The following is a 20,178-nucleotide window of genomic DNA, read 5'->3' on the forward strand; positions in this document are numbered from 1 at the left end:
CAGGTCTGGAAGAACCTTTCATATAAATCACCTTTTTTCACCCAAGAGATTTGGAGAGTGGGTGGCCTCTTACTTGAGAGTCATAAAATCATGGAATGGTTTGGGTTGGGAGGGACCATAAAGCTCATTCCATTCCACCCCTGCCAGAGACACCTTCCACTGTCCCAGGCTGGTCCAAGCCCTGTCCAACCTGGCCTTGAGCACTTCCAGGGATCCAGGGGCAGCCACAGCTGCTCTGGGAATTCCATCTCAGAGCCTCAGCACCCTCACAGGGAAGAATTCCTTTGAACACCTAGTCTAAATGTATATAAATATAAATATATATATATATATGGTTTCCTTTCTCCAAAACAGATTATAAAACCTTGACTTAACTTTAGGTCGCTGTCATTGTTGAGGGCTTGCCAAATGGAGGGATTTTGCTTAGCAACCCAAGAAAATTAAGCTGCCTTATGGCTGAAACCTCCCTGCCTGTTCCCTTCACATCAGAATGAATTTTGGGCTGAAGGAGATCCAGCACATCCATTTCAGTAACCAGGAGGTATCTGCAGACAATGGTAAAAGTCAGTGCTGTAAAGCAAATTAAACCTTTCCCTTCTTTCTCTACACCGGGTTTTATTGCAGTTGTTATTCTTTCTGTTGTGAGAGATGATCTCTGAGAGAGAATTTTTCTCTCTCTCAAGGTGTATACAAATGCCAGGACATCCACTGGCATTTTTCCTGTACCTCTGAGCGACTCATCAGTCTGTACCTCTTTAATTTTACTGAGATCTAGCTGAAACATGTCAAGGAGCCATGAGGATTTTTTCCCATGCAAAGCAGTTTCTTTGCGGAAAAAAAAAAAAAAAAAAAAATCCAGTTGTTCTGTTGCAGCAGAAATTGCACCTTCATTTGAGGGAAAAAAATCGTTTTATAAGCAGTAAAAAAAGTTTGAGCTTTGGCCTCCTGGTAGTCTTGTTGCTGTTTTAGTGCTAAATAAGGGTTGTTTTCTCTTTGGGCTCCAGTGTTGTTCATGTCCTTCCTCCATGTGGATTTTTTATTCTCTAATACCAGGTCATCTTTTGCTGCAGCTCTTCCCAAAGAGAGGGAAGGCGAGGATGGGGAGCTCTCTGCCTCCTGCTGCTCTCTACATTTCTCTAAAAGCTGGAATTCAGGTCTGAAATGTGTTTCTGCAGGAAAGTTCGTCTTTGCTGACCTGCTCTCACGTTCCTTTCCCATATGGCAGGACCAGGATCCAGGCAAATATCCCCCTTAGTCCACTCTGTGACAGAAATGGTCCCCAAAGAAGGTGGAAGATGAGTTTCTGCCTGTTTATGACTCTGGAACAGCTGATTCCCTATTGATCAGTCCTTGAGTCGTTCGGAGGCACTGAGTGAGAGGAGAATTGTGACATTTCAGGCCAAAGGAGGAGCAGATTCCATGATGGATGAGTGATATGAAAGGAAGCACAACCATAATTTATTGCCAAGTACTTAGAAGGTATTTTGATGGATAGTGCAAGTAGATGAAAAGCCCTTTTGGGTTTGGGATTTTTTTTCTTTTTCAGTTCATTAGTTCAAAGTGAAGTAACTTTTTGATGGTAGCAAAATCAGGCATGTGATCAGAAATCTTTTTTTTTCCAAAAAAAAAAAAAAAATCAAAACATTTCAGTTAGCTTTTGAAGTTCTGCATATTTTAAGATAAACATAAAATATTTCTACACAAAAAACCATTGCTTGCAAATCCACCCTCCATAAAACTGTTATTTTTACATTGGTCAGAAAAATTAAGCTTATTTTGAGTGCTTGGCAAATATGCCAAACTCAGAAGATTTCTGGGTGGGTTTTCTTTGTAATGTAAAAAAATTGTGCCCAGTCCCAGGTGGCAGTTTCGGTAGAGTTGATAAAGTAATGCAGGAGTTTGCCCTTCCTCAGATGTTTAAGATTTGGCCACAGTGACAATGAGAAGTGGCAAAATTCCCGATGAAACTGGAGCTGTGCTGTGGGTCTGCAAAGGAAACAATCCCTGAGGTTGCCCAATCCAAACTTCTAATTTGGTATCGATAATTACATTAAAAAAAAAGCAGGCACATAAGAGTGTGACAAGTTCCTTATTGACTGTCTGGGTGCAATAAAAGTCCTTAAACACATGCTCAGTTTTAAATATGTGCTCAAGCCCCAGTGTTAACATGAGGCACTGGCTGAAGTGCTTCTCTAAATCAAGGCTTCCTGCATTTTCCTTAGGAGTATTTTATGACCAGAACAAAAAAGTAGCTGTAGGATTCATTAGAGGGAAAAGAAAAAGAAAGAAAAAAAAAAAAAAAAAAGAGAGAGAGAGTGCAAAAGGAAGGAAAAACAAAGAGGAGGAAACTTTATGGCTCCGTAAACAGCTGTAAGCAATGTCTCTGGTCGGGTCAGACCGGTCTGAGTTGACAAGGCAGTGTCTCCAATTATATAGCATGCTGTAGCCTGTAAAAATGAAATCAATTTGTTATTTTTCTGGGAGAACATTATAGCGTGAGTTCACACATTTGGTGAGCCTGATGACTCAGTGAAAGCCAGAGGAGGAACCCGCAGCCCTGTGTGCGTGTGTGTGTGTGTGTGTGTGAGGGTCTGTGTGTGTTCAGCACAACCCAATGCATATTCACAGCACCTTCTGGAAGGAAAGGGTGAGAAATGTGAGTAATTTGCTTTATCAGAGCAGTGGCCAGTGAAAATCCTGCTGCTCTTACCTAAAACCTCAAAATGACGGCGCTCTCCATCCGTGGCTCTCATTTCAAAATTGGCTTCATCACGGAGGAGTTTCAGGATAAAATTCCCCCAAGCACTTAAGCACTTAAGCAATTTAGAAGTCCAAATCCAATCTTTGCAGGGATCTGAGGTCTTTGAGCCCAGTCCTCCAAGGTATTTAGCACTGACATAGCCCAGGCCAGACCTCAGCGCAGGGGGATGAGCCTTAATGAGAGGTTTGAAACCACAATATGTACCTTATATTGCTGAGCATTTAAAAAAGGTTCAAGTTGGGATGCTTTAGGGGTGGGGGGGGAACTGGGAGCATTAGGACTAGCCACAGTCCTAATTATTATTGAAATTCGGAGTAGGAGTCTAAATATCTTCACGTTGTGTAGGCATTTTTCAGCGCCTAACATGTTGCTTTATCCCTTCCCTCCATTCCCCTAATTTAGCACACCTGACCCAGAAAATTAGAGCTATTTTCACCTAAAACTTCATTCCAGTGCCCAAGTTATATAAGCACTGTTCTGGGGAGAAGGAGGCAGGTTCTTTTCCAGGCCAGCCAGTCGTTGCCTCACAAACACACATTCTTTCCATTTGTCATGAAACCCTGAGAGGGGTTAGGCTGGGAGAAGTCAGAAGTAAGGCAGCAAAGGTGTTTACATGAAACTTTAAATTACTCCCCTTTCATTTGCAAGTAACTGTTGTTCCTCGTCCCAGGTAAATTTATCCATCAGCAATATCATTAGATGAGTTCATTATAACCACGAGATTTACAGCACTCATAAACTGCAGTGTAGGTGGCAGATTAAAATGTTAAGGCTTATACATCTCTAAAACCCTGCGCTGCCATCCTGGCACGTTTTATGAGACGAATGGAGCTGCACGGAGGCAGATCTCAAGCGGGGAGACCTCCAGGGAGGAGCCCCAGGTGTGGGATGTGGTATGGAAGCAACACCAGGGTCACTGGGACCTGGACCCAGGCTTGAAAACGTGGTTTGAGGGGCCATTATTCTGCTGCCTGCGTTGTTTTTCAGATGACATGCGTAGCAAAGGAGTTAATTGCCTTGGGTAATTAAAGAGTTCCAAAGACTTTTTCCAAGGAACTGGGTTGTTAATACTTGTATTCTCTCTCCTCCTCTGTTCTGTAGATCCTAAGGGAAGACAAAGTCAAAGCAACATCTCTTGCACTCCGAGTGGAAGGTGCTGAGTGTTGTGGTGTGCCTTAGTTCCTGTGGGAATTCGCTGTCCCGGCCAAACCTCAGCTCAGGGAATTTTGCTTTCTTAGCACCCACTTGAAGCTGCCATTGAGCTTATTGTTTTTCAAATCCAGCCTCAAACCACTCTAAATAATCTGTCGTGCTCCGCGTTAGAGATAGCAGAGACTTTCCTTGGCCTCCTCTTCCAGCTCTCCAAGGACTTCTGAGATTCTGCCAAAAAAAAAAAAAAAAAAAAGGGGTGAAATTCCCAATTCCTACTTTCAGCTTGGAAAAAAAAAAAAAAAAAAAAAAAGTGTCCAGTTTATGCTCCTCATTTTTCCACAGCCAGTGCTGCCCCCTGGGCATCTCCGGTGATTCAGCCCACCTATCTGAGGCATCTCTCTCAGGATGGGCCGAGTTGCCCTCTGGAGATGCTGATCTTGCTCCACGGACTCTGGGTAGACAGCGAAGCTTGGCCGAGATGCCAAACTTTTAAATGGTCAAAGTCGGGTGAGGTGAGTCCCACGCTCAGAGATCCTCTGATGAAAGGTGCTGCAGAAACACAATGCTGCTGCATCATCACCATCACCATGGCTGTTATTCATGCAGGGCAAGGGTGAGGGAATTATTATGGGAGAAAAATCACCTCCAAACCTCTGTGTGTTTGCAGGATTGGACTCGGCCACAAAATTATGTGCATACTTTCGGGGTTAGAGGAGAGAAAAGGATTTAAATATAGCCCTTGTGCTGTTCTTGGAGATGAATGAAGAATTATCCAGCAAGAACAGTTAACCCAGTAGGTTGCAGCCTTTTTCTTTTCCAGTCTGGAAGAAAAAAAAATCTGGAAGGACAGACACCTGCACAGTGAATTTGTGCTGTCTAACAGGCTCAAATTTCTTTTTATGAACCTCTTTGAAATGTCTTAGTCTTGATAGTGAGATGCCCAGAGCCAAATGTTGAAGACCCCACTGCAATCAATGTTGCAGAGACTCATAATTCCTGAATTAAAGTATGACACTTCTGTAATCAGACTGCTTAAGCCTAAATTTGATTGTTACTGATCCATGCAAAAAAGAAAACAACCCCCAAACTGAAAAAAAAATCTTTCATCAGAATCTGTTACTTGACTCATGCCTTCCAGAGCCAAACCTATCATTTTGCTGATCTGTGTTAAGGTGGTTTCCAAGTTTTCAACTAAAACAACAATTAAAATTTTTGTTATTGCCCACATTTTGTAGTTCCTTGGGTTTGGGATAGTTTTAATATCATAGAATAAAACCACTTGGATGCAGGAGGGACATTAATGAGCACAACAATTTCCTTTTCCATTTAAAATAATGGGGTGTGACAAGTTCCACTTCTTTTCATTCTAAAATTTCTCTAGGTTTTGTTTTCATAGTAAAACAGAGAAAAAAAATCACAGCCTGTGTCGGAATATTGGTATTTTCTGTGAAAAATAAGGCCATTCAGTGAATGTAGAATTAGGAGTTTTTCTGCCTGTCCACCCGCCTGGCCCCTGGGCTGTTGGTTCAAACCATAAAATCATAAAACCATAGCATGGCCTGAGTTGGAGGAACTTTAAAATCATCCCGTTCTGCTCCTGCCACTTCCCACCATCCCAGGCAGCTCCAAGCCCCGTCCAGCCTGGCCTTGGGCACTTCCAGGGATCCAGGGGCAGCCACAGCTGCTCTGGGCGACCTGTGCCAGGGCCTCAGCACCCTCACAAGGAACAATTCCTTCCCAATATCCCATCCATCCCTGCCCTCTGGCAGTTTGAAGCCATTCTTCCTTGGAGTCTTGTGAATTGCCTCTCTCCATCCTTCCTGTGGGTCCCTTCAGGTCCAAGAAGGCCACAGTGAAAAAACTCTGAAAGTCTTCTCTTTTCCAAGCTGAACAAATACAATTCTCTCAGCCTTTCCTTGCAGGAACCATCCCTCAAATCAACTTTGCAGCAGGTCCACGTCCTCCCCGTGTGTCTACCCAAGGGTCTCATGAACATATATGTGTCCAGAGTGGAAAAGACACAGTCGGTCCAACTCCATCTCCTGCTCCTGGTCTCGACCTCTGGGATATCCTTCCCAGCTTCCCGTTGTCCATGTCAGATGGACACCACACTCCATCTGTCTTGTGGCAGCCCTGTGTGGTGGGGGTTTATGGGAATTGTCTGTAAGTCAATTCCTGTCTGCCCCAGGAGCCTCCTGACGTTCGGTGCCATTAGCCATTCATGGCAGCCCCCATTTTTGGAACCTTCACAGCCTTCCAGCTGCTCATTCCTCAAAAAAAAAAAAAAAAAAAAAAAAAAAAGTGGTTTTAGGCAGCCTCAGATACATGGATTTCATGTCGATCACCTTGAAGGATTGTGAGAGATGACAGAGGGTCTATTTGGGATGTTGTAGGGTGGAGTGGGGGCTGCCCACTCATCACCTGCTTCCCTGTGAGCCCCTCTGGTGCCAGGAGACGTGAGACAGCCCTTGAGGGGTTTTCCTTACAGCTTTTCACAAGCTACGCACGCTTCTCCAGCCATCTTCTCAATTTCAATATTTTAGGATCATAAAACCACAGACGCATTGTGAAAATGCATCTTTTTAGAGAAACCACTTTACACAATTTGTCCCCTCTTTCATCACCCGGCTGAGATTCTTCTAAGGGATGTGACACCACAGAGAGGCAGCCAAAATGAGTTAGAAAGGGACAGGGGCTGAGCTGAACCTCTGGAAAGCTGGATGGATTATAAGAAAGGATTTGGAGGAGGTGTGGCATCTTGCTGTTATGGGGTTCCCTGCAAAGGGAGAAGCACTTAGGGCATCTACAAGAGAACATAAATCCCCTCTATTATGAGCAGATGGACATCCTTTGATTTAACTCCTTCACCAGGACTAGCTGGACGAAAGGAGCAAAGTCACTCCTGGTGCTCAGTTTGTAATATTTGGTGGGATTTAAGTGCCCTCAGGGTCTTATCCGGGGACATTTGGCAAGTTGCACCCTTGCTGTTCAGCATTAATAAAGGAAGTTATTTTTCCTGTGCCGGGGACCCCGGAAGGACGTCCCTGGAGGAAGCTCTCAAAAGGCCTCTCCAAGATGAACAGCAAAACAAAGCTCAGGAATGACAGAATTCAGGGAGAAGCAAGCAGGTGTAGGAGTCTCCACGCGCTGCTCCTGATGTGTCAAGGACTTTTGACACGCTGAGAAGGTGGTGGCCTTGAAAAGCCAGCAGAGTGGTGCTGTGCAGTGAGGTCATCCAGAGCTGAAACCTTCTCTTTTTCTGAAAAAAATTCCCTCTGAGCAGGTATTTCCTGCATATTTCTCCCTCCTAACCTGGCTGGGGTGTCCATTCCAAGAGGGAGGGTACATGTAATTTATTAAGAAGGTGGCCAGGTACTTATTTACAACGGCTCTGCTGAAGGAGCAGATAGATTGAGATAAGGGAAATGAAGAGCTCTCTAGGTGTGTTGGCAAAGAAAAATGCTCACTGGAGGTTGAATTAAACACTTCAGGGCATGCAAGGCTTAAAGATAAGCTAAGAACTTTGGCTGTGGACATACAGAGCAGCGTTTTCATGGCTCCTCCTGTGCTAATGGGAAGAAAAGCCTGATTGGTTTGAAAGGAACAACTCTTTGACCCTTTCCCTTGGTTCAGACATGAGCAGCGGCTGCTCTGGGCATGAGTGTGTTTGTAAAATTGAGAGCTTCAGGAATTCTCCAGTGGAAAAGGAGAGGTTGGGGCCAGTGCATGCAGGAAGTGGTGGTGCTTAGGGAATTTGAAGGTGATGCCTGGTTAGACCACGGTAGCTGACACTCGGCCCATTTCTCGACGCCGCATTTTCAAAATTACCCACATGAAGGAGATTGTTTAGGAGGAGCACTCAGGAGAGTGGAAAAATGCAAATGCCAGGTTTGATCATTGGAAACAGTGAGGAAAAAAATGAATGATGGGAGCTACAAGAGAGTTGAGCAACACTGAAATGAGATTCTGATCTTTATAGACTTTCCCAATCTTTTCTAAAGGTTTGGTTGTTGGGCTGTTGTTGGGTTTTTCTGGGTGGAGGAGAAGGTTGGAAGGTTCATAAGGTTCCCACCTGATGATCAATAATAATGACAGGGAGCTGAAAGAACTGGGTTCTCCTAGAGATAAATTGACTTTAGAGAGGGAGAAAGTGTTTACACCTGGAAGCAAAGTAGAAACCAAAAGAGGGTGCTCGGGGAGATGTTATCACACTCCAGGAGCTGCCAGTGAGCCAGGAAGAGGAGGAGGAGGAGGAGAAGGAGGATTGTGCTCAGCTCTGCTCAACAGCAGAGCCACTGCTTATGGGGAGACGTTTTGAGATTCCACCCTGCACCTTCAGCTGAGGTTTTGAGATTCCACCCTGCACCTCCACACTGCCCCATGAAACGCCAAATTTGCGTTGCACCGTCTGGGGGCCTGATGACACCTTGAGAACAAGGCTCTCGCTGGAGATTGTCTTTTGCAGATTAAACTTTCCAGACTGTAACGCACATCAAAGTGAGGTGTGACTGTTTCCCTGCTGTACTGAGCAGGGAGCAGTGTGAAAAAGCAATTAGAGGTATTTCTATATGTTTTGGGTTTTTTTTTTAATCTTAGATAATCTTCCCAGCAATGGAAATGAATAGTTGAGGGCACCAACCTATAAACTCCTTTTCCTATGACTGGTATTTTCACTCTACCACTGTAGTAACCACCAAAAAAAAAAAAAAAAAAACAAAAAAAACCCCCCAAAAAAACCCCAAAAACAAACCATGAAAACCCCAGAGACAGGCTTGAGTTTGGCTGGTCATATGAGTAAAGTTTATGAGGTTGGAATCCTAAACTTCATTAGGGTCCTACTGACACAGCTCAAAAAAGTCCTTCTGGCTTCACAACATTGTGAATGGAGCCTGCAACAGGTCGATGGTAACTCAGTGGATGCTTTATCTTTGTTGGGAATTGGGTAAGGGGCTTTGGAAAGCTTTGGGAAGGATGTTGGTGATTGCAGCTGACGGAGAAACAAACTTTACGGATGTTCCCGCCAAAGTTAACTTCAGACACCAGAAAACATCCACATTTTGGACTCTCTGTAGTCAGTGGCTGGAGGATAAGTAGGAACAACTAATGTTTTTCCCTGGAGATTTCAATGAAGCCATCTCTCAGATGGTTTAGAGAGATAGGACCGCTTCCCTCCCAGTCCTAAAGCTGGGAATACCTCCTAAGTCCCAGACTTGTGGGAGTTCAATGGATTAAAATTTGGGTATGTGGCACCCTAAAACTCAACAAGGCGACAGAGGCAACACTCAACAAGTCCTCTGAAGCCTGAAGCAGTGTTTCAGAAGGTGCCTTTGGTCCAGAAATGTTGGTCCAGTGCTTTGTATAATATTTAACAGTGAAACAAAAATGTACACTTGGCATGGGCTCCGTTTCACAGATGGCTTTCTGCCAGCTGTGCACCCTGAATTAATCTAAAGCTCAAAAATATCTAGCTGTTGAGATAAGGAAAATGAGTTTAATGGGTCCTTTCCTCAGTTTTCTCCTGTGGGTTCCTGCAGGTGCCTGCAGGAACTCGTCTCCTTCCTCCAGCTGAGGTCTCTGCGTGGCCTTCAACGCAGGGCTGGACTTTCCTGGGTGGAACAGTTTCAAGGAACTCATCCATCCTCGTTGTCAGGGATCATGGCATGATTCACCCGGAGACTTCCACGGTGCAGACATGCCCCAGCCACCCAGGGGGGTTTGAGTCTCGCCAGCACAGCCGGTGGGGGCAAGGCCATGATTCACCCCAGCCCAAAGCACACACCTAAACTGGGCAGGGGAAGCGCGGCATGGAAATGTCTGCTTCTCTCTGATTGCAAAAGCAGCCTGGGGTGAGCAGATCAGCTGGAGACACCCCAGCAAGCATTGGGATGTGGGTGACAGGGACGCAATTTCGGGTCAGGGTGAGCTGCCTTCCCCCTTTTAATGTGATGGGAAAAAGGGGCACTTCTGGAGAGCAGTTCATGCCATTTGTCTCAGCCTCCCTCCCTGGGGTACGATGAATTGTCCTCTAATGTTGAGATTAATCATCTCCCAGAAGTCCAGCAGAGGTGGAAAGAGGCATCTAAGTGCAGGGAATCAGCTGGAAATCCTTTGCTTTTCCACACACCTTCCACCTTGTCCATCTAAAGTTCCTTGAGTGGAGGGCACGTTCTCAGCTGAGCTGATTATCCTGGTTCTAAACTCCTAGCTGGAGCCATTTGGGATCCAGAAATGGATGTCCCTATTCACCTGGAAAGGATGGATTTGTAAGGCTTAGTCTGCAGTTAGCAAAGCCCTTGACATGTGGCTCCTGACCACGTGAATGTCCCCTTCTTCTCACTTCTGTCCCCTCTTGATCAGATCCTCTCCAGGAAAGGAGTTAATTGGCTGCAAGGACCTTTCTCTTTAAAACAAAGTCATTTTAAAATAATTTTTATCCTAGCCTAGAGAACTGCTGAAGTCAAGTTAATTTTCTTCTGGACTTTGGCAACGATAGAATTCTTGTGTTATTTTTTAAGTCAGAGCAAAAGAGAGTGAAGGCTTTATTCCCTGACAACCCTGTTGATAATTCAAACACACCAGGCTGTTCCCAAATGAAAAACCACACGGCAAAAAATGAATGTAAACAGAAATTCACACTGCCCAGGCAGGTTCCTCTTTGTCATTAATTCAGGGCAGAAAAGACAATCAAGAGATTTAATTAGAAGAAAAGGAAATTATACTCTAAAAATCCCTTCAGTTTTAGTAATCAAGGTTATTATTAGAAGCACCAGTAAAAAACACTTTTAAAATCTATCTAATTAGCTGCATATCTGCTGATCTCCCTGCAGAGCTGACTTGTTTGTCTCCAAGGCTTCACCAACATAAAGGTTCATGGGCACTCCTTTCAAGACTTCCACTTGGGCTGAGCACAGTTTGCACTCAACTTTAACTGGGATTGGTTTTTGGTTGTTGGTTTGGTTTGGCTTTAATTTCACTCCCCCCACTTTAACCAAAGCCCCAGAGAATGCTGCTCTTCCCTTTCCCAAATTCTTGGTGCTGCCTTTCCAAAGACTCAGAGCTCGATGGTTTCAGCTGCTGGAGTTATTCCTTTGGGAAGCTCTGAACGTGCTTTTGACACAGCTGCCAAAATTTCCTATAAAGCATCTTGTAAAGGTGTGCTTGTGTCTCAAAGAAAGAAATAATGTTTGAGCCCTGGATGGAAAGGAAATTATCTGTAGGAGCTGAGTATCTTTGGGGAGGGAGGGAAGGAGGGAAGGAAGGAGGGAAGGAAGGAGGGAAGGAAGGAGGGAAGGAGGGAGGGAAGGAAGGAGGGAAGGAAGGAAGGAAGTTGCGGAAGGAAGGAAGTTGCGGAAGTTGCGGAAGTTGCGGAAGTTGCGGAAGTTGCGGAAGTTGCGGAAGTTGCGGAAGTTGCGGAAGGAAGGAAGGAAGGAAGGAAGGAAGGAAGGAAGGAAGGAAGGAAATATTTCACAGCACAATGAGGCTGTGGGAAGATAAATTAAAGGGAAGGAAGATATTAAAAGCAGAGTTTTTTGCTTTGCTGTGGGGAGCTGCAGGAGATATTTTGGGGAAGGGTAACAATGAAAATGGTGTTTTCTGGTGAGGCAGAATACAGAGGAACTGAAAATGTTGATTTTCTGTCCCCATTCTTCTGAACCAAGCACAAAGGTGAAATCCAGCCTGACAGCATCTCTTTTTCCCTGTTTTTTTTGCCCAGGTCCTTGGCAATTGGTCACCAGTACTCCTCCCTGGGGACTCAGCCCATCCTCTGCGGGAGCATCCCGGGCCTGGTGCCCAAGCAGCTGCGCTTCTGTCGGAACTATGTGGAGATCATGCCCAGCGTGGCAGAAGGTGTAAAGATTGGGATCCAGGAATGCCAACACCAGTTTCGAGGGAGAAGGTGGAACTGCACCACTGTCAACGACAGCTTAGCCATCTTTGGGCCCGTGCTGGATAAAGGTGAGTGAGGAGCTACGGGTTTGGGAAGGTCTGTGGTGGAGTGGCGGCAGAGATCTTGAGAAACCTCCTGTGAACTCATTTCCCTTCTGGAAAAAAATCCTGTAAAATGTCCTGCAAGAGACAGGACTTGGGCTGGATGAGGGAGTGGGGTTATCTCAGTTCCAGCTGGGAGCAGGAGGTTGCACTGGAGACCTCCCCGAGTCCCTTTCAGCATGAGTTATCCCATGATCCTGCACCCCTGGGAGTGAACACAGAGGGGTTTTGTGTTTGCAGTGCTCAAGCTGGACCTGGCTCCTTTTCTGACCCCGTGCTGTCATTTCAGCTCTTTAGATGATGGCAGAGGGGAAATGATGGGCTGTTGGGGATGGTTCCTAGGGACTGGACTTATCAGACAACAGCACTTTTTATACTGTTATGAAAAACAGTGAAGATCAAAGGCCTGGGGAAATCACCATCAATTAATGCTTCTGCTTTCCTTGGTTGTGAACACAGTAAATTGGGACAGGGTGCAAATTCAGGCAACTGTTTTTGCACCCCTTGATAGAAGTGGGAACTCTTAGAAATTTTTTTGCCCTAGGTTGTTGAATCTTGTGAGATTTAAGCCCTAAGCTAAGCTTAAGTATCTGGTCTTTTCCCTAATAAGTTGGTAGGAGCCTGTGAGAACTCCTTTATCCTTCTTTGCCCTTGCTGGGTGTCTTTTAAAACCCAGCCTGGTCCTGCTGGTCTCACTGAGTCTGGGATAAGTTTTGCCTTTCCCTTTAGCACAAAAGTGCCCTTCCTTCCTCCCTCCCTCCCTCCCTCCCTCCCTCCCTCCCTCCCTCCCTCCCTTCCCTCCCTTCCCTTCCTTCCTTCCTTCCTTCCTTCCTTCCTTCCTTCCTTCCTTCCTTCCTTCCTTCCTTCCTTCCTTCCTTCCTTCCTTCCTTCCTTCCTTCCTTCCTTCCTTCCTTCCTTCCTTCCTTCCTTCCTTCCTTCCTTCCTTCCTTCCTTCCTTCCTTCCTTCCTTCCTTCCTTCCTTCCTTCCTTCCTTCCTTCCTTCCTTCCTTCCTTCCTTCCTTCCTTCCTTCCTTCCTTCCTTCCTTCCTTCCTTCCTTCCTTCCTTCCTTCCTTCCTTCCTTCCTTCCTTCCTTCCTTCCTTCCTTCCTTCCTTCCTTCCTTCCTTCCTTCCTTCCTTCCTTCCTTCCTTCCTTCCTTCCTTCCTTCCTTCCTTCCTTCCTTCCTTCCTTCCTTCCTTCCTTCCTTCCTTCCTTCCTTCCTTCCTTCCTTCCTTCCTTCCTTCCTTCCTTCCTTCCTTCCTTCCTTCCTTCCTTCCTTCCTTCCTTCCTTCCTTCCTTCCTTCCTTCCTTCCTTCCTTCCTTCCTTCCTTCCTTCCTTCCTTCCTTCCTTCCTTCCTTCCTTCCTTCCTTCCTTCCTTCCTTCCTTCCTTCCTTCCTTCCTTCCTTCCTTCCTTCCTTCCTTCCTTCCTTCCTTCCTTCCTTCCTTCCTTCCTTCCTTCCTTCCTTCCTTCCTTCCTTCCTTCCTTCCTTCCTTCCTTCCTTCCTTCCTTCCTTCCTTCCTTCCTTCCTTCCTTCCTTCCTTCCCTCCCTCCCTCCCTCCCTCCCTCCCTCCCTCCCTCCCTCCCTCCCTCCCTCCCTCCCTCCCTCCCTCCCTCCCTTCCCTCCCTCCCTTCCCTCCCTCCCTTCCCTCCCTCCCTCCCTTCCCTCCTATAAAAGAGGTGGGACCATCTGGAATATTTTCAGGGAATCTGGTGTATGTACTTGAGCTATACCCATTTCAGGGTGTGTTCTGCAGCACTTCCCATCTGTTTTTTTTTTTTTGTTTGTTTGGTTGATTTTTTTTTGTTTTGTTTTGTTTTGTTTTGTTTTGTTTTGTTTTGTTTTGTTTTTTAATTTTCCCCCTGCTGTATCACTCAGAACAGATTTGGGCATTTTCTTGCCCCAGCCCCTGTTGCTCCAAGCCCCATCCCACCCAGCCTTGAGGACTTCCAGGGATGGGGAGTCCATGACCTCTCCGGGCAATGGAGGCAGTCTGGGATTACACAGCCCACATCTCCTGTAGCAATTATCCTCGTGGATAAACTGCTCCTCGCCTCCCTGCTGCCCGGAGGAACCCCAATCCCACAATCTGCCCAATTCCCTTATCTCCCGGCGGTGCCGCACGAAGGGCCTGTCCCTGCCCCACACTGGAGGCTCTCGGTAGCCAGGCTCAGGGAGGGAGAGGAGACTGGGACGATTTCATAACTGAAGAATGTTGTTCCTTGAGGGAGAATCAAACCACCCTTCAGTTTTGCTTCACCTACAGCAGGAGAGGGGGAGAAAAAAAAAACAGCTCAGTCGCATTCTTGTGCAGCAGATCCCCCAGGGTAGGAACATACTTGAGCTCCTACCCAGAAAGAGAGAAGGGGAAAAGGAGAGAGAGAAAGCAAGGAAGCAAAAATCTGTTTTGCAGCTTGGATTTTGAGTCACCCAGGATCTGAGTGCAGCTCTCGTGGGAGTCAGTGGGGACCCCATCCTGCCTCAGCAGCTCCTCAAGCATCTCCCCTTTGCCTCACAGACTATCTGCACTCCTTTCACTGAAAAGGATCGATTTTAATGCCTTCAGGAAATCCTTTCCAGGCCCAAATCTCGCTGAGGCTGCCTCAGTGTCTGGGCTGCCCTTGCTGCTGTGGTAGCTCATTGCTCATTCAGGACTAGGCTCGAGCTGTGATTCAGCAGTGCCAAACTGTCACCAGACTCTGGTCCCGTTACGAGCCATGCTCTGATATCTCATCTAAAACCAAACTCTCTTTCCCCATCAGCCTTTTTATGGAAAGTGATACCACACGTTCTAGCTAAGACTATATTTATGCATAATTTTTTTTTTTAGCCAGGCCTAATCTCCAGAGGTCCCTTCCAACCCTAACAATTCTGGGGTTTTGGAGTGAATCACACATTAAACAGGAATGGCATTGATGAGCTCGGCTACCAGGGAATGGTGATGTCCAGGGCATCCTGACCTGCTGCTGTTGAAGGCAACACTTGACCCTAAATCCCTCTTGCTCTTTGTATGTCACCCAGGGCAGAGGAAGAGCAGAAGTTCCTCATCCCACCCTATTTGACTATTTCCCTATTCAATTATCCAGAGAGGAGTGGACTTTCTATCCCTGGGAGCGTCCAAGGCCAGGCTGGATGGGCTTGGAGCAGCCTGGGAAAGTGGAAGGTGTCCCTGCCTGTGGAATGTGTCCCTGCCCATGGCAGGGGTGTAACGAGATGAGCTTTAGGGTCAGGGCTGTGGAAGAGGGTTTTTCTCCTCCTCTGTGGTCTTGGGAGTGTATGTTCAGGTGTGCAGCTTCAGGGAGAAGCATTCAGACAGGTGCCACTGTTGGGTCTTCCTTGCAGATCCCCAGGAAATGGGAGTTTTGGTCAGTTTGGACTACTTGGAATTCAAAAAACAGGATTTCTGTATGGGGAAAGAATTGAGTCTGATCTCTTTCTCTCTACCTGGACTTAATCTGCTTCTCATTTCTAATATAAAGACACTACAACTCATTTCTAGTCTCCCACAAACTCAAATCTCAACTGCTGGACAGTAGAAAGATCCTCCCATTTGAATTTTTGCAACAGTAATATCAAAAGGAAAAAAAAAACACGGTAATTTATTTCTCCACCTGTGTTTTATGAAGTGGAGAAAAACATGGCAATGGCCACATGACCTGAAGTGACCGCTGAGCCACAGCTCACACTCAGCCACTTGCCTGAGAGGCCTGGTGGTTTTTAATGCAGTTGTTGCACCTTTCAGTTCACCAAGGAGAAGGGAAGGTTTTTGAGTTGCCTCTAAAAAGGCGCAGGATAAAACTTTGGAGGATGTAGGAGAAGGACATTCCATCACTGACAGCAAAAAGTGAACAACCTGACAGGCATTTTCCATTCCCCAGCTGAAGTGCCATGCATTGGGAATTGTGCCTTTTGCCTTTATTTTATCTTTTGTGGGCTGAAGAGGCTGTTCATGCTTAAGCTGTGGGTTTAGAGTCTCTCGCTGCCACGTGAGCTCTCTTTGAAACTCCTCTGGGCAGAAATATGAACTAATCTCAAGAGAAGCAATACAATTAAAGCTTATCATGGCCCTGTCTCTTTAAAGGACCTCAGCACATAATTAAGTCAAAATAAAAGTTTCCTCTCTCTCCTCCCCCCCATTCAATAAAAGTAAATTACCTCCAACTATTTAAGCCCGCTGTTCGTTTAAATTTAAAAAGGGAGCCCTTGTCTATCTATTTCTTTCACTCACTCCCACCTCCTTCTGCTAAAGACTGGCCAGGGCTTTAAACCTGCCAGCTGGGCTGAGAAATGGTTAATAGTTATTGTGGAGGAGCAGCTTTTAATGAACTATTGAAGAATGATACATTGATGGAGTAATGGGAGTTTAAGTCTCTCTGTAATGAAACAGGTTCTCAGCGCCGACCCATTGTGGTGTAAATACGGCACGTCTCTCCCACTGTTTGGCCAGGACTAAATAGCAGAGGCCAGAGGGGGGTCTGCTTATGGGGTCTCCGCTTTAGTTAATCAATCTGATTGGATTAGGGTCACTGCGATCCCTAATAATGTCAAAGGTTACGCCAAACTGGATTAAATGCTTTGTTGGAGAGGGCTCGGATTCTTTCAGCCCCGGCCGGCAGGGCTTGTTTATTAGACTTTAACACTCGTGTGCAGCCTTGGGAAGCCGCTCCGGCCCTTTCTGAACGCACTGGGCGCACGAGGGGGTGGGAACGAGCCGGGGAAGGGGCGTCCCGTGGCTCTGCACCCATCGGATGTGCCCTGCGAGGACTTAACATCAAATCCCCCAGCGGACAAATGAGAGCCTAATGGGTGACCAAGGCCTGGGGGGCGTGAATTCGTTCCGGAAATAATGGTTGGGGAAATAATGGTTGGCCGCCGACCCCGCTCCGAGGCAAATGTCGAGAGTCACAGCAGCGGTGGAGTGACCCACTGCTCGTGTCCCTTGGGGTTAATCCTGTCTGTGTCCAGCAAAGCCCTGTCCTTTCACAGAATTCACAGAATTCACAGAATTCACAGAATTCACAGAATGGCCAGGTTTGAAGAGACCTTCAAGATCATAGAGTCCAACCCAGCCCCAACACCTCAACTCAACCCTGGCACCCAGTGCCACATCCAGGCTTTGTTAAACACACCCAGGGATGGGGACTGCACCACCTCCCCGGGCAGCCATTCCAGAACTTTATCACCTTTCTGTGAAAAACTTTTTCCTGATATCCAACCTAAACTTCCCTTGGTGCAGCTCGAGGCTGTGTCCTCTGGTTCTGTCAGTTCCTGGAGAAAGAGCCCAAGCCCAGCTGAGCACAGGCACCTTTCAGGAGCTGTGGAGAGTGCTGAGGTCAGCCCTGAGTCTCCTTTTCTCCTGAGTCTCCTTCCTGGTGCAGCTCCTGTTTGGGCACCCACCAGCCTGAGCACGGGGTGAAATATTTCAGAGCACTACACTTGCTGTTAAACTAAGGGTGTGTCTTGCCTTCCAGCACTTCCATCTCAAATCAGGATGGGATGGGATCTCCCTGTCATCTTACCCAGAATGACCACAAAGCCTAAAAATTTCCTATTATCTTCCCTCACCACATTCCTGCAGATGACACTGTGCTGCAGACATGGCAGTGTCCTTTAGGAAGTGACACCAAATAACCCCTTTGGTGGTCCCCTGGCAGTGGAGAGGGGCAGCACTAACAGCGTGTTACCGGCAGGGATCTGAATTTCCCGGATCTCCAGTGCCTCATTCCTTCCCACAGCAGAGCACACAACGCCTGTTCATGGCCTGACGTGACTGTCATTATCCAAGCAGGCTTCTTGCATGATCCAGACTGGGGAATTTCCCCTCGAGACTTCTGGAATGAAACCAAAATCTGAATTTGACTGCAGCATCTCTTCCCAAAGGACATTTTGCCTTGACATATCACCAAGAGATAGACAGCCTCCTCTTTACAAATCTCCTCCGCTGCTCTGGTGTAGACAACCAGCCCCTCTATTTTCTCTTCTATCACTGACCATTTTCTTTGCTACTTAGACTTCCTAAAAAGTTAAAACTGGGGCCTGCAGAAGAGCAGTGGGTCAGCAAAGCTTTAGGTCCTTTATGCCAGACAGCAAGACAGGTCGAGGTAGTTCCAGTTGCTGCTGGGGTCCTCCAGGGCATGATTCATCTGATGTACTCCAGACAGTTCGGATTAAATTATTCACACCCTGACGTTTCTACATCTCTCCATCAATCACTGAGGGAATCCAGGGAGACCGGCTCTGGATGAGAAGACTCTTGCTCCCAGGGACTGCATGAAGGGCAGAGCAGGCATCTGTCTAGCTCCTGAGAGAGGTGGGATTCAAATCACATCCAGTTTCTTGTGGAGTGCTGGGCACCATCACCTTTGCTGCCAGGCTGATTTTGGGCTCGGCTTATTTGTGAAGTGTGGTTCATTTTGGACTCTAGACATTCTGGGGATAATCCCCATGTGTTCTTTCTCTCAAGAAAGCGCAAACAAAGCTGTGTTCAAGGGTTGACTCTTTACCATTGTGGATGAGGAAGCTCATCTCATGTCTGGTGAAATCCACGTGAGTTTTTCCCCAGATTAGGTGAGAATTGGATCCAGACTTTTAAATCCAGTTATAATCCCTTGGAGTCATAAGTCTCCTCTATATTTTTTTCTTGCTGTGTCATAACAGCATCGCTCCCCGGGCTCCCTGATGGGCCTGATCTCATCTCCCAGAGTTAGCTGTCAAAGTCTGAGCGAGTCACCCCAGGCTCCCTTTGTAGTCAGTGGAGAGCAGTCGGCATCTCCGGGGAGCAATTCATCTGACCTATCTCAGACACCTATCTCAGGATAACATGAATCATAGCAAGATGTTTATTTCTCTCCATTGACTATAGAGGGAGCCTAGGGCTACAGCCTCAGACTTCCATGGGTGCTTCTTAGAGGCCCCTTTTGGGGGCAAATAGTTCCCACCCCTCACATTTCTCCTGTTAGAAAGCAATCCTGACACCCAGCCCCAGCTGGAGAGGCCATTTTAATAATGGAACCACGTGGCACATGGAAAGGATCTCCTGGACCACTGAATGCAGCCAATCCCTTGCTATTCAAGGCATAATAACATCTCATAATGATTTTAAATTAATACATTTAGCAGATCTCATCACATTTTCCTGATGGCATTCTGGCATCTCAGTTGTCTCCGAGCCAAACGTTTTTCCCCCCTTACTTTTCCCTGCTCTGGATCAGCCTTCTCCACTTCTGCAATAAAGTAAGGCATGAGCAGAAAGCCACAAGATAGTGATCCATCCAGGAGGTTTGTTACATGTAGGAGGTACTCTCCGCTCTCTCATGAAACTCTTCCCAAGAGGATCTGATTTCCAGCCACACCCCGTCTACCTCTCCGCTAATGGCAATTTGGGCAGCTGCCCCGCTATCAACAACGGAGATCTACAAACTCTGCCCTGTAACTATGGGGAAGGAAACTGGAAGGATCAGGATTGAAAATGGGACTGTGCAAGCTCCGCTCAGCCGGCAGGATGCACCGATCCTGCGGGCCAGAGCTTTGCCAGCGCTGCTGGGGAGAAGCTGGCACAGCCTGGCTGGAGACAGGAGCTCCAGTTGGGTTTAGTGTCCGTGTAAATGGAGCTTGGAGTGGGGATTGCTGCATGGGGCGAGGGGATGCTGCACTGCTGAGTCCATTCCAGCCCGAATTCCCGGCTGTAGCATTCCTGACCTGGGTTTTGGGTAGCTAACTCAGTACAGGCAGCGTGTTGGAGCTGCAGCACGCTGGGCAAGCAGCTTGGGGAGGTGTGGATGAGCTGTGGCTGCATGCCTGCTTTGCAGCCCACAGAGTCCTGGGGGATTTGGAGCTTCCCCTGAGCCTCGGCGAGAGCTGCAGGTTGCGAGGGCAGCAAAGAGAGATGCTGAGGCAAGGAGCCAAGGTGTTCTCCCTCAGCTTTTGGGAGCAGGACTCCAGTGAGGTGGTGAGGAGCTCCTCTTGCTGCTGGAGCCAGGTAGGACCATCAGAGGGGTCACTTCATCCTCTGGTGACTTCCGAGGTGCCCAAGGACAAGCCCTGGGAAAAATGGCATCCAGGAGACTGTGGATAACATCACACCTGGCTGCATCTGCAGGGGTCCGCGGGCTCAAGCCTTTTTGGGGTTTCTTAGAGGCTCTGACCCCATCACCTCCCTACCTGCACAGTGAGCCCGGGATGAGGATCTGGCTCCCGTGCATCTGGAGAGGAGACAGCCCATTGTAACCAGCTGTGAGCAGCCAACACCCGGCACAGGCTGCAAACCCTGAGAGGAGT

The 20,178-nt window shown here is 47.1% G+C and overlaps 1 protein-coding gene across 1 annotated transcript in view; it reads left to right on the forward strand.

Annotated features, from left to right (window-relative positions):
* Positions 1 to 20,178, forward strand: part of WNT3A (Wnt family member 3A) — an 89,869-nt gene that overhangs the window by 38,916 nt on the left and 30,775 nt on the right. Inside the window, exon 2 of the mRNA XM_053961932.1 lies at positions 11,628 to 11,869. Coding sequence (XP_053817907.1) covers positions 11,628 to 11,869 — 242 coding nt within the window. The remainder of the gene's footprint in view (positions 1 to 11,627; positions 11,870 to 20,178) is intronic.

This window comes from Vidua chalybeata, chromosome 1, assembly GCF_026979565.1.
Source record: "Vidua chalybeata isolate OUT-0048 chromosome 1, bVidCha1 merged haplotype, whole genome shotgun sequence".
Lineage (NCBI taxonomy): Eukaryota > Metazoa > Chordata > Aves > Passeriformes > Viduidae > Vidua > Vidua chalybeata.